The sequence below is a fragment of the Eublepharis macularius genome, chromosome 19, assembly GCF_028583425.1.
Source record: "Eublepharis macularius isolate TG4126 chromosome 19, MPM_Emac_v1.0, whole genome shotgun sequence".
In the NCBI taxonomy this organism is placed as follows: Eukaryota; Metazoa; Chordata; class Lepidosauria; order Squamata; family Eublepharidae; genus Eublepharis; species Eublepharis macularius.
This window is the reverse complement of record NC_072808.1, coordinates 20,848,312-20,861,814: the sequence shown is the minus strand read 5'-3', so window position 1 is coordinate 20,861,814 and position 13,503 is coordinate 20,848,312. Positions and strand designations below refer to the sequence as shown.

General features: G+C 43.6%; 1 protein-coding gene across 1 annotated transcript in view; it reads right to left on the bottom strand.

Moving 5' to 3' along the window:
- The window catches only part of DCAF15 (DDB1 and CUL4 associated factor 15), a 37,936-nt gene that overhangs the window by 22,794 nt on the left and 1,639 nt on the right, over positions 1–13,503 (bottom strand). The window contains exons 2-7 of the mRNA XM_055003752.1: positions 10,145–10,242; positions 8,968–9,103; positions 7,352–7,458; positions 4,682–4,818; positions 4,007–4,177; positions 1,867–2,433 (exon numbers count right to left, since the gene is read on the bottom strand). Of these exons, the coding sequence (XP_054859727.1) occupies positions 1,867–2,433; positions 4,007–4,177; positions 4,682–4,818; positions 7,352–7,458; positions 8,968–9,103; positions 10,145–10,242 (1,216 nt within the window). The remainder of the gene's footprint in view (positions 1–1,866; positions 2,434–4,006; positions 4,178–4,681; positions 4,819–7,351; positions 7,459–8,967; positions 9,104–10,144; positions 10,243–13,503) is intronic.

The window sequence follows — 13,503 nt, the reverse complement described above, 5'->3', positions numbered from 1 at the left end:
GGGTCATCTAGTCCAACCCCCTGCACAATGCAGGAAATTCACAACTTCCTTCCCCTCCACACACACATCCAGTGACCCTGTTCCATGCCCAGAAGATGGCAAAACACTGTTAGGATTCCCAGCCAAACTGGACTGGGGAAAATTTCAATACAGAGGGAGGCAGTTTAGTTAACATAGGGGCAACCCACATGTCACGATAAAAGTTATAATAGTCCAATATCATATGGGACAGGGAATCAACCTCTCTCTTCATCAGATGCATGGAGGATATGAAGAAACTGGCCAGAGATATATAGGTGGTGAGGGGAGGGATGTGTGGATGCAAATCAGTTGCAAAAGTCATGAAAGAGGTGGAGTGCACAATCCAGGCTGGGTGTGACCCCTCCCCTCCATAGCTGAATTTGAATGGAATACCTGAAAGCAGTTGCTTCTGATAATGAGATAACCATCCACAGTCTCTATTCAATCCAAGTCTGATTGAGTCAAATTTATATATGAATTCCAATTCAGCAGCTTCCCATTGGATTTTGCTTTTGAAATGTTTCTGTTGAAGTATGGTGACCTTTAAGTCCTTGAAGGAGTGTCCTGGTAGATTGAAGTGTTCCCCTACTGGTTTCTGGATATTGCCATTTTTGATGTCAGATTTACGTCTTTATTCTTTTGCGCAGAGGTTGGCTGGTTTGTCCTACGTACAGAGCAGATGGGCGTTGGCACATAAGGACATATATCCCCGCACCACCTATATATCTCCGGCCAGTTTCTTCATACCCTCCATGCATCTGATGAAGAGAGCTGTGGTTCTCGAAAGCTTATGCTACAATAAAGTTGGTTAGTCTTAAAGATGCTATTGGATTCTTTACTATTTTGCAACTACAGACTAACACAGCTAACTCCTCTGCATCTACAATAGTGAGGAACTGGTTAGGTGTTTGACGTAAGGTGGAATGGCTGGAGATGGAAGAATGCCAAAGAACTGGGTGGAGCATACTGTCCAAGCACATATTACTGAGTTAGAGTAATTAAGGTATTTTATGTGTTTCTTGATGGTTAGTAAAGATTCACTTTTCCCAAGTCTCATTATATCATCTTTTATTAAACCAAGGCTAGATAATTTCTTGTCTAACAGAACCTGTTGGTTATCTCAAAGGCTTTCTCTGTAGGAGCTCCAGCCCTGTAGAAGAGCCTACCAGAAACAATTAGGAAAACTGTGCCTCCCTTGCACTTTTGTAAGGACTGCAAGACAGAACTTTAGAGAGAACCTCTGAAGTCTCTTGATGGCTTCTATTGTCTGTTGGTGCTTAGGGGCAGGGACCTCTTAATGATTTTATTTGTGAGATTTCTGCTTTCATTTTAATAGTCTGATGTTTTAAACTGTGATATGTGGCTTTTAATCTACCCATTCTGGACCCTAGCTGGCTGAGAGAATGGCTGGCTTAACAAAGTTTTAAATAAATGCATGTCAGGAGAAGGTAGAAGCAACTTTCAAATCCTTTTGTTGAGAATATTTCCCAAAGGTCCTTTTGGTAGCTACACTGAAGACTTTAATCTACTATCAGACTTGCTTGAGAAGAGGTTGTCTAGTACAGAACAGAAACCCACAGGACTAGGGGAGACAGAGAGAAGCCAGAATTGTTTACAGGTGTACAATGAGTCAGCACAAGAAACATTTCAATGACTGGAGATTGAGAGCAGCTTTCTCTTGTCAACAGTAGTCAAAAGTAGTGTGGGCATTCCAGGGCATACCAGGAAAAGAAGAACCACAGAGGTTTATGTCTTTGATCGCTGAGCCTCTTGGCTGAAGCCCAACATCTGCCTCCACTCCTGCTGCCTGCTCCTTCCCCACAAATCATTTTAAAAGAGACTCACCATCCTCTGCCTCAGAGAGATCACTGGGCTCCAGAACGTAGCGCAGTTTGGTATAGTTCACATAGCCTGGCTCAACTGGCTGGCTTTCCAGCTCAGCACTGGGAGAATCCTTGGGCGACCCCATGTCAGACATGCTTCCAGTCCCAGAAGATGCAGAGCTGAGAATGCCACTGCTGTGCAAGCAAGATCCTGAATTCTTCCCTAGATCCCAAGAGGCTAAAGTACCCTGGCCCACAGCCCCTGAGTCAAGAAAGTATTCCAGCCCACTGCCTGCTTCCTCTTCTGTTGGGGTAGAGCCTTTGGCTTCTTTTGCCCTTCGGAAGATGTCTGCAACAAACTCCTTTGCCATAGCTACAGCAGGTGAAACATGATTTTCCATATCCTGCAGAGGAACTGAAACAGGTTGCTGTACTGCAGCCACACTCCGGTAAGAGCCATTGTCTCTTTCCAGCGCATCTTTTGAACTTGTGGAACACGGTGAGGGGACAGTTGTATGACAGACTTCACCAACAGCAGACCTGGGCTGACGACTTCTGTCATAAAGGATTTGGCAGAAGCTGCTGTCATCTGAAAGGAAACATCAAAGGGAGGTGTAAGAAAAGATTATTGTAATACAGCACACAGAATGACATCTACAATAGTATCTGCCAATATTTACAGGCATTTAAGCACTTTAATCTGTCTGAAAGACACTCAGATGCCAATAACAGGGCTGAGATTCTGTCCTCAATCTAGGAGGGGATTAGATCTGGTTCCCTCCTTCCAATAGACCACCGGGAGTTAACATTAGCCTTTATTGTTACATGGAGTTCATACCTATTACTGTGATCCCACAAGCACAGAAACTGGTACCGTCACATGTATAACATCTGTGGCATGTTTAAGGATCTCTTAACTCAGATGAAATAGTACTAGGCTAGCTGGACCAATACTTAGTAGGCTGTCGTGGATATTCATTTACACACCGAAAACCCACATCCCTTCCCATTATAGCAGGGCCGAAAAGTACAACTCACGACAAACAGATAATGAGAGAAGCTTGGCTTTTTTATAACAGCTGTCACAATGGCTAGAAGCAGAATTAGACCCCATTCCAATAATGTCTGAGCACCCTTTACTTTTTCTTCTGGCTCTCACTCATTCTTATGGGAGAAAAGTAAAGTGCTGTGCTTGGAGACCACACAGGTCCAAAACCTGCCCACCACCCCCAACTTCAGGAAGATTAGAATCTACCACTAGAGATGCACTAGGCATGTAACCCTCCATTCTCCCCGAAAAACTAAGCTCTGGCTGCCAGCTCACTGGTAAAGGAACATAAGCCTAGCTTCAGAGAGTGACCCAGGCCATTTTTCCAAGGAGGCTCAAAGCTGGATCTGGTTTTTTCTTCCACAGAGACTCATTCCACATCACAGGTTTGCAGTCTACGAGAAGGAAATTACCGAGCCACTAGAAGCCCACATCTGTTCTGCATCAAGTTTAGGCTTACAAAAGCAATGGAACCCATTTGTCAAGTGATTCCAACAACTTAAGAAGATTGGCATCAACATTTCAAGAGCTGATTCATCTTCACCACTCTTCTCAGCTCCTCAAACATCCAGAGATAAAACTGCTCACCTTTTGAAGTCAACTTTTTAGGACTAAGGAAGCTTCCTTGATACATTCACTCATTGTTAAATGTCCATGCAAGAAACTTTTATGCAACAACAAAAAATGGCACTGCTTTACTATGCCATGTGAGAAAGATAACATTACAATAAACATCAGTGGCACTAAGTGAAAACAGCATGCAAAGAAAATGCAGAACAGTTCAACAGACGTTACACCAACACTGGACAGCCGCCAGGAAAAGCATGGAAGCACTCAAGTCTGGTTACTACTATGGGATACCTGCTTCACACGCCCAACTGCAAGAAATTTTCTATGCATGAATGCTATAACTAGGGCCCATATCTCAAAAAAAATATGGAGAAACTGTTCATACTGTTGCACTCAGCAGCTGGAAGTCTTATATTTTTAAAATGTTTATTTTCATTAGAAAGCATCTGGAAGTCTTGTACAGACTACCAGCTAGAAGTTCAGCACACCATCCATATATAAAAAATTGCACAGCGCCATCCCTACTCGAGTCCCAGTCTCTTACCTGATGTATGCACAGAAACTGCACAGGCCACTAGGGAATAGCTGGTATTGAGTAGCACCACTTGGTCCTTCTTAAGCTGGAATGCTGGCTGGAATGTAGGGAAAGGATACACCACCTGGTACTTGGTGTGCAGCATGAAGCCGTGCTGCAAACATTTGGCATTGGTATCACCTGAGGGAGTGTGCACAAAGCAGCATCAGCAAGTACACACAGCAAGCTCTGAACACAAGGAGCAGCTGAAGGAAAACAACTGTCCATAAAACACATGAGAAAAACTTGTGGTTTTTTTGTCAAACAATTCACACTGGATATCTATTTCTAGAGTGTGAGATCTCTTGAAAAGTAATACGAGAATGTTGTACCTTCTGAGCTTTAGGACAGAGTAGGCCATACAATTAAAAGAGTATTTTGTTATCTGACAAGTATTTATTTACAGCAAGTTTTTCAATTGGTTATGGTTTGATTACTGTAAGGGGGTGGGGCTTGTGTGACTGGCAGCACACAAAATATAAGAACATTTTTGAAAGAAAAAAAATTGCAGAAATATTATCACCACATTAATCCTTGAGTTTTCCATAGTTAGGTTCCAACTGCTTCTCAAGACAATAAATCATGTGCTCTAAGGTTTTCCATAATTAAAGGTATCCTGAAAAATAAGGGGGAGGGTTCACTCACCCGGATGTGCAATGGCCATGTCCCTGCAGCTGGGACAGTGCACAAGAGGAGGCATGGCAACTGTACTAATGTAGATGTCCCGATGGTTTTCATCACTCATCATCATGTTTATAAGTAGGCCATTCGATGAACGGGTGCTAGCAAGGAAGAAGATGCAGCAGTCAGTTCCAGAGAAAGCCACAAAGACCACCCCCCACAACCTTCTTGTAGCCAAATGGAGAAGCCTGTTAAAAGCCACTTACATCCTTTCCCTAAATACATGCAGCACAGACATTAAGCCCCACCAGATATGACAGCATCTCAGAGTCTCAAAGCTAGGACACCTCCTTCATGTCAACTCCAGTAATTCACAGATCCATTATACTCACAACCCAAAGCCGTATTTTAAGAATTTATATCCCATAAATGCTTAGCTCCATGACTACAGCGAAGGTTCCAAGCTTTAAAACATTAACACAATCAACCATAATCCAAAGGGCAGCATAAAACATCTAAAACATAATGTAATACAATGTAATACACACAAGAGTAAATCAATGAATTAATCATAACTGTCAGAACAAGCTGGGGGTGGGGGGGGGGGGGAATGACAACTGCAGGAAGATTTCCCTTCCACCCAGCTCCAGCTTTACCACCTCAACAAAGGTGGTGGCGGCAACAACTCCCCCAGCACAGCAACCTGCTGCTTTGCTGACTCAATGGAAGGGGCTCTGGTCCCCCCTCCCCTGATGCTCTGCTGCATTGGTGGCACTGGCAACTCATAGATCCCCAGGCAGCTTTGCTGCTGCGGCTCCTGCTTCCCCCCCCACCCCACCCCACCCACCCCAGAGCAAGGCTTTCTCCCCCGCCCACTCACAGCTTCACCATCTCAGCAGGCCACAGCTGATCTACCAATCGAAACCTGGCACAGACCCTAGATGCAGGTGAGAACTGTAGATACAGATGTAATTGTATCCTCGAGTGGCAACCTGCTCATTCTTAGGCACTGCAACCCCAAACAGGACAGGGCTGCTCCTTAGTCCCTGATGGGCAAGACTACTGACCAACAGCACTTCAGCCTTGACCTGATCAGTTCTAGCTTGTTGATCTCATCCTGCCTATTACCACCTTCAGAGTCAGCTGCATCCATCGTCTCACTTGACTGCTGAGCATCAGCATATTGGTGGTACCTCATGCCAAATACTCAGAAAGCCTACCCCAGTAATTTCATGACGATATAAGACAAGAGGGAATCCTGAAGGCCCCCTTAATGCTATTGCCAATGACCTAAGCAGCTATCCTCATCCTCCCACACCACCTTCCAGTCCCAATCCACCAGACAAAACTGCAACCAGAATCCATCAGAAAGATACCATTGTTGATGGTTATCACAAACTGTCAAGAGGCCCCAGAATATCTACAGGGTGATCAAAGCCGTTTCAGTTCCAAAATGAAGATGGAAAATGGGTCTGGCTCCTGGCCAGCCCAGGGGGATTTGTCACATAAGGATGATACACACAATGCCCCTCTACAGTAATGCCAACGTTTTCAATAAGATAAAAGTTAAAATGAATGGGAAAAGGAAGCACATGAGAGTCAAGGAACATCACCCTAACCTGAAATACCACAATCTTTTTCATTCGGAATTTATTTGAACTTGAGCACAGAACTAAGTTTGTGCCGTTCTGATTTCTTATTTTGCCAGACTGAGATGTCAGTCTTTAATTTTGCTTGGCATAACATAGGTTACATTTTGTTCTAGTCCCACAGTAATTCAAAAGCACTAGAAGGTCAAGCCAGGGCATAAAGTCACTTTTCATGTGACTGGTACGGCAGGATATAAAAGGGAAGAGTCTGTTAGCAGTCAGACCTCTTCTTCATACTAAAAGGGCAGTTTATGGGTATGAAATATCATAACCCCCTTTCCTCAAATCCCAGACACAGCCTGGACCAAGGCAGAGTGGATGCCAACTGACCTGGAGACTGAGACGAGTCATAGGGGGATGACTGACTGAACGGCCCCACGCCCTGGAGGGAAGCAGAGATAAGGAGGCTTCCTGAGGAGGCTCCCAGCTTAATCCCATCAACAACAAAGTTGAGAGGTCCCAAAAAGGAGGCTTGTGCAGCCTGGGGCTTTTGGATAGCCTTGGATGACTGTAAGCCTTGCCAGGGAAGCCCAAGCAAAACTTGAGCAAAATGATCCGGAATCAGGGAAATTACGGGTGACCAATTTTGATCTACTCATAAGCAAAGGCACCTTTGCGTCCACCACTCAGGATGCCAAGCTAAAACTAGAAGAGGCTCTAGCCCACACTCGAGCCTCTGAGCAATGAGCTGCGGTGTTAGAACAGCACCTCACCCAAGCCCAACATGCAACCCAATACTGTACTGCCCAAGCTAAAACCCAGTGCGGCGCCGTCAGCCCCGAGGCGTGCCACAAAGAGACAGACACCCTAAAACTGCAGAGGAGTCGACCCCGAGACTCTCCCAGACCTTCCCGGCTCAGCTCCTCATGAGTCCCTGCCAGAGGATGCAGTTCCCACAGTCCCTTACAATCCTAAAAATGGACCCCCCCCCAATAGGGTAACAAGTCCAGAATGCCTCAAGCAAGTATATCCTTGTTCTTAGAGGAACATGGGACAGGCACCACCTGCGTAACTTCACTGCCACGTTTCATTTAGAGAAACATACTTGAAGCCAAAGACGATGACCTTGGAAGAGTCACTGGGCCATTCGCATACAGTCAGATATAGATCACTGTAGATTTCTTCATCTTGGAATAACCGAACCTGACGTACCTGAAAAAATAGCAAGATGTTTTCTGGAACACAGGAGAGAAACTATCAGGAAATGCCAGGAAGTGTAAGATGTGCATAAAATCTGACCAATTCCTCAGAATTTCAGCATGCTTTGGAATGGCCTGTACAGACCCTCTTCAGAGGACTGCCCCAGTTAAGTGACAGAGTATATCAAATGAGCAATGATGTAGCTAAAGTAATCAGGATATTCACTGAGTCCATGAGATAAGACCTTCACCTGTGTGCTTGTTGAGCAAGCCAAATTTCTGACCTGCAGGTGCCATTGCCATGTATTCAAGTAACAGTTTGCAAGGTAAGGTAATGTAGTGCTGAACAGCAATCTCTTAATTGCTCAGCCCACTCTGCATACTACCTTCAGATGGTAAAGGTCCTCCACATGGCTAGACAGTCAAGTCTGCTTTGGTATGATTAATACCAATTCTGGGAGGAAGTAATGAATGCCCTATATAAACTACATCCTAGTTTAAAATACTTTTCAATATTCAAAAGGCAGTTTTTCATAGTCTTATCTAAATTGGACTCAATTGGATTCCTGCAAGCAAGACTAACAATGCAATCCTAAAGAGAGTTACAATATACTAAGCCCATTGACTTTAATGGATTTAGAAGTGTGCAGCTCTGCTTAGCATTATATGTAAAGCTATAATGCTACACAAGTTGAACTCAAGAAGAGTTGTTTCTAAATTAAGTGTGTATACTATTGTGAGGCAACAGTGCTGAATAGGACATGCTCACAGGAAACCAATGATTGCAAAGCACAAGCCCAAGCTGTACCCAAAACAACCCACAACACACCAGGAGCAAAATGGCTACCACTGCTGTAAAATAATGATTTTTCTAAGGTTGACCCAACATGTTTCAAGTGTATTGCCTTTTGTCAAGCGTACTACAAAGAACACACATATTTCAGGATAGATATATTATCCTAATTATCATTAGACATAATTCATACATTAAATACGGAAACAACCATCTTGTTAGTTGGGGCTGGTAGTGTGTGTGGGGGGGTTACGTTCCTTTAAAATAAAAAATAAAGGACTATAGTTCTTTTTGAAAAAGAGGTGTACGAAGATGATTTCACACAAAAAATGTATATTTTTTGTATATTATTTTAAAGAGTTAGTCTGAAAAAAAAAGCTCCATGCCTACTGTGATATTCCTATGGCTCACTCAAGAGGGAAACAGCGTAAGAGGAGAAACTCAAATTCACACAGTTAATTAATTCCCCAAATATGGAACATTTCATCTACTTGATACAGTGCCATTAAATATGGCACATGAAAGATCACATGCTGCTGCCTGCTATGAAGGTGAAGCATTACTTCCATGAATCCCCTCTCACTAAGCATCTTTCATGGAGTTCCACTATTAATAAGCCAAGTCTTGCTTTATATCATGGGTCAAGTCACATGCTAAAATTTCCATGATCAAAGAAAAGGGAAAAATCTCCTACAATCCCTCCACCATCACATGCAGCATTGATCATACCATTTTTAGTTTGCTATGGACATTGAATTCCCACCAATAGAGATGGTAAATGTAGAAGGAGAAATCATCATCACCACTGCTGCTGGTATAGGACAGAACGTATCTTCCACACTTGGAGAAGCCAAGGAAAATGTGCCTGCAAAGTCAGATAAAAAGGGGATTAATTTAGACCCTACAGATACAGTTCACTGGTATAAAGAACCCCCCCCCTTCCCTTCAAAGGAATCAGAACTAGAGACATAAAAATTTCAAGAAATTCTGAAGTCATGGGGAAAACCTGTTTTTTCCCCCTCTCAATATATGCAATACTTACTCCCCTATCAAATTTATATATATATATATATATATATATATATATATATATATATATATATATATATATATATATATATATATAATATATATATATACATACACACACACACACACACACACACACATATATATATACTCACACACACACATATATATATATATACACATATATATATATAATTGATTTACTAAACTGAAAGACATCATTTATAGCTTAGCCTGTGAAACGATACTATTTAGCATATGTATGGAACTTACAACTATAAAAATCTTCATTTTCTATAAGAAAAAGTGTAACTATATCCAATACTAAAGGAGGAGTTGCAATCTGCTGCACCCTATGCTACCACAGCACACGTATCTTTAATTTTGTCAGAAAATAGGGAACAAATTCTGTAGAAAGCAAAAGAAAGTTTATTACATGGGTCAAAACTCTCAGAGGCACAAAAGATAGGACTGCCAGCATATTTGGTATTCAGCTAAACTTTAATACGTAATACTGAACTCTTGAATAATATGTTATCATTAAACTCATTACAGCACACTAATTTTTGTCAAAATTATTTAAACAAAAAAATATAAAATCCTCCACATGTTCCCAGTATAACAGGCTCCCTCCCACCCCCTTGTGCCTCAACATGGAAAAACTAAGAAAGTCCTCAAACTTTTTCATACCATACCTTTGTAATGAGTGAAATGCTTTGTAAGACAAGGTTTTTTTTCTCACTCAGAGACTATTCCATAATTTTTTTCAGTACTCCTCCAAATTTCTCTATTTTTCCATAGAAAAAAGGGGCAATCTTCCCCCCATTTTTTCTGTAGCCAGCACCATACAGAAATGGACCGCATGAGATAACCTTACCCTGCACACAAGAAATGTTCGTCCACAATGCTCTTCAGGGAGACACAAACCCTGGGTGGAAGCTTCCGGAAAAGGCGAGGTGAGAGTTGTCCGCTAATCTACAAAGGGATATCAAAGTCAATAAACGAGGTCCTCTTGCAGAACTCAAGACACCTAACAGCAAAGGGGCCACAAAACGGAGGAAAGGAAGATGGCAGAGTCACATCAGAGTAACAGGGAAATTAACAGAGCTAAAAGAGTGGTGCATGTATCAGGCGCAGTCTTTATGACTGAGAATAAAACTGCAAATATTGTAATGCCCTTATACAGAGCCACAGCATGACCTCGTTTGGAACACTGTACAGTTCTGGTCCATGCGTCTCAAAAACGGTATTGCAGAGCTGGAAAAAGTACAGAAGAGGTCAACCAAGATAAGTAGGGGGTTGGTGCAATTTTCCCATGTCAAAAGGCTGAAGAGTCTGAGACTTTTCAGTTTAGAAAAGATGTGAACAGTGAGAAAGGGCCTATGACACTTTTAACAACATTTGAGCCAAAAGTTGGGATAAACATTTATTTTTTGTGGAAATTTGGGGGGGGGGGGTTTAAACTTGGTTGCATTGTTTCCCTGTTCTGTAATCCTAGTGCTGCTGTTGGATTTCATGTGCTATCCAGTCAAGTCATCTTTTATACTTTGCAATCTGCATAGAGTCCCAGTGAGAAAAGCAGGCTATAAATAAAGTTAAATAAATAAAATGAGATGTTTGTCTGTGTCGCAGAGATGATATAGTAAGTGGTGGTCTGTGTATATGAGATGATACCATTAAGAGTGCTAAAGTAAATTATATGCATTGGAAAATGTTTTTTGAACATACAATGAAATTTTACAAACATGGAGTTCTGCATTTATGCAAAAACTAGCAACAAAGCCCGTTGTGGGAAAAAAATACGAGCTCTAGAAAGGGGATGGCGGGCAGGTGTACATTCCTTCTGCCTCTGTCATTGAGCCTGACTGGATAAAAGCGGGATGGGTGGGCATGGCCACCTCCTCTGCACCTGATCCTGGCCAAGTGAAGGGGGACAGGCATTGCCACCTGGTCTGTGCCTGATCCTGGCCGAGTGAAGGGGGGGTGGGCATTGCCACCTGCTCCGCTCCTGATCCCAGTTGGGCGAAGAAGAAACGAGCATTGCCTCCTAATCTGTGCCTGATTCTGGCTGGGTGAAGTGGGGTGGGGGTTGCCACCTGCTCCACGACTGATTCCAGCAGGTTGAACAGGGAGTGGGCATTGCCTCTTGCTCTGCACCTGATCCAGGCCAGGTGAAGAGGGGCAGGCATTGCCTCATGCTGTGCTGATCCTGGCTGGGTGAAGGCAGGGTGGGCATTGTCACCTTCTCCTTGCCTGATTCCGACTAGGTGAAAGGGGTGGGCATTGCCACCTGCTCCATTCCTGATCCCTGCCGGATGAAGTTGGGGGTAGACATTACCTCCTGCTCTGTGCCTGATCCAGGCTGGGTGGAATGAGCATTGCCACCTGCTCCCCTCCTGATCCCAGCTGGGTGAAGAAGGTGAGCAGGTATTGCCCCCTGCTCCATGCCTGATCCCAGCTGGATGAAATGCCACCTGCGCTGTGCCTGTTCTCAGCTGTATGAAGGTGGGGTGTGGGCATTGTCACCTGCTCCGCGCCTGATATCGGCTTGGGCTTCCAACCACAGCACGCTCTCTGTATGTCTGGCTGCGTCATCTGGGCTTCCCTCCACAGCAACGCCCTCTGGTGGCGCACCAAGGTAGGAAGTGAGTTGTCTTGAATACGCTTAGCCTTTTATATAGTAGGATAATCATGTGTGTGAATGAGGATGATGGGGAATCCTTGGCACATGTGAAAAGAACCTTGGGATTGCAGTTGATCATAAGCTGCACAGGATGTGGTGAAATGTGGGCTAATATGATTTTCAGTTGCATTAATAGAAGGGTGGTATCCAAGTCATGAGAAGAAATATTTTCTCTAGGCTTTGCCCTAGTCGGATCTTACCTGCTGTACCAAGTTTCTGAGTGCCACACTTGAAGGCCAATGTAGACAAATGGGAACAAATTCAGAGGAAGCCAACTAAGATTGTCCTAAAAGGAATGCATTTTAGCAGTGGGACCAGTTACCATGGAGTGGGACTGAGGCTCTATCTTCCTTGAAGGTCTTCAAGTGGCTGCTGAACAGCTTTGGATGCAGCTTTGGATTTCCTGCATTAAATCGGAGGTTGGGGTGGGTTTCTTCCAACTGTAACTCTGAAAGTATGTATGCTACTGTTCTAAGAGCTGTTGTGATGTAGTGGACCAAATGCTGAACTTAGAGCAGGGAGATCTTGGTTCAAAGCCCCGCTTGGTCACCCTGGGCTAGTGAGAGTTTCTCAGCCTGACCTCCTGTGCAAGATGGTTGTGAAATTAAAATAGGCATTGAAAGCCCATGTATGCTGCCCTAAGCCACTTGGAGGATGGGCAAGATAAAAATGCATACATCCTTTCAGAGTTACAGTTGGAAGAAGCCCACTCCAACCTCCGATTTAATGCAGGAAGAGCTAGACTTGACTCCAATAGCACTTTAAAGACCAACTAGATTTCTAAGGTATGAGTTTTCAAATGAAGAGAGTTTAGCCTCTCAAAAGCTCATTCCTTGGAAATCTAGTTGTTCTTTAAGGTGCTGCTGGACCTGAACATTCTAGTTGCTTCTTCTGTTCTTTCCCTCAGCTTCCTCAATATCCTACTTGAAATGCAGCAACCTGAACAGTCCACAGTATTCCAAATAGATTATGATACAGATTTACCTGTGGGCATTACAATATTTACTTATGTTCTTATAGCTCACCTTTCTCATGCAGACTCAAGGTGGATAACACAGCATGAACTAATACAATCAATAGCACAATAGCAATGTAATAAGATTAAGACTGCAGAAATTCAAATTAAAATCTGGGACAAAATCAGGCTTCTGCATGGTTACCAAACTCCAGGGGGTGGCTGGAGATCTCCCAAAATTACAACTGATACTCAGGGCACAGGGATGTTCCCCTGCAGAAAACAGCCACTTTGAAGGTGAACTTTATAGCATTATACCCCACTAAGCTCCACCATTCCCACCCTCTCCAGCTCCACCCCCCCCAAAATCTCCAGGAGTTTCCCAACCGGGAGCTGGCAGCCCTAGGCTTCTGGGTTGAGAGGCAGGTTCCCACTGACTGGAAAATCTTGCCTGTTTTCTTCTCAACCTCTTTCCTGACAGTCCCTCAAGACCCAGTGAGAAAAAACAAAATCCTGCCCTCAAGTCATAGTTGATTTATGGTGACCCCCCCCCCAGGTGGGGTTTTCATGGCAAGAGACTAACAGACGTGGTTTGCCA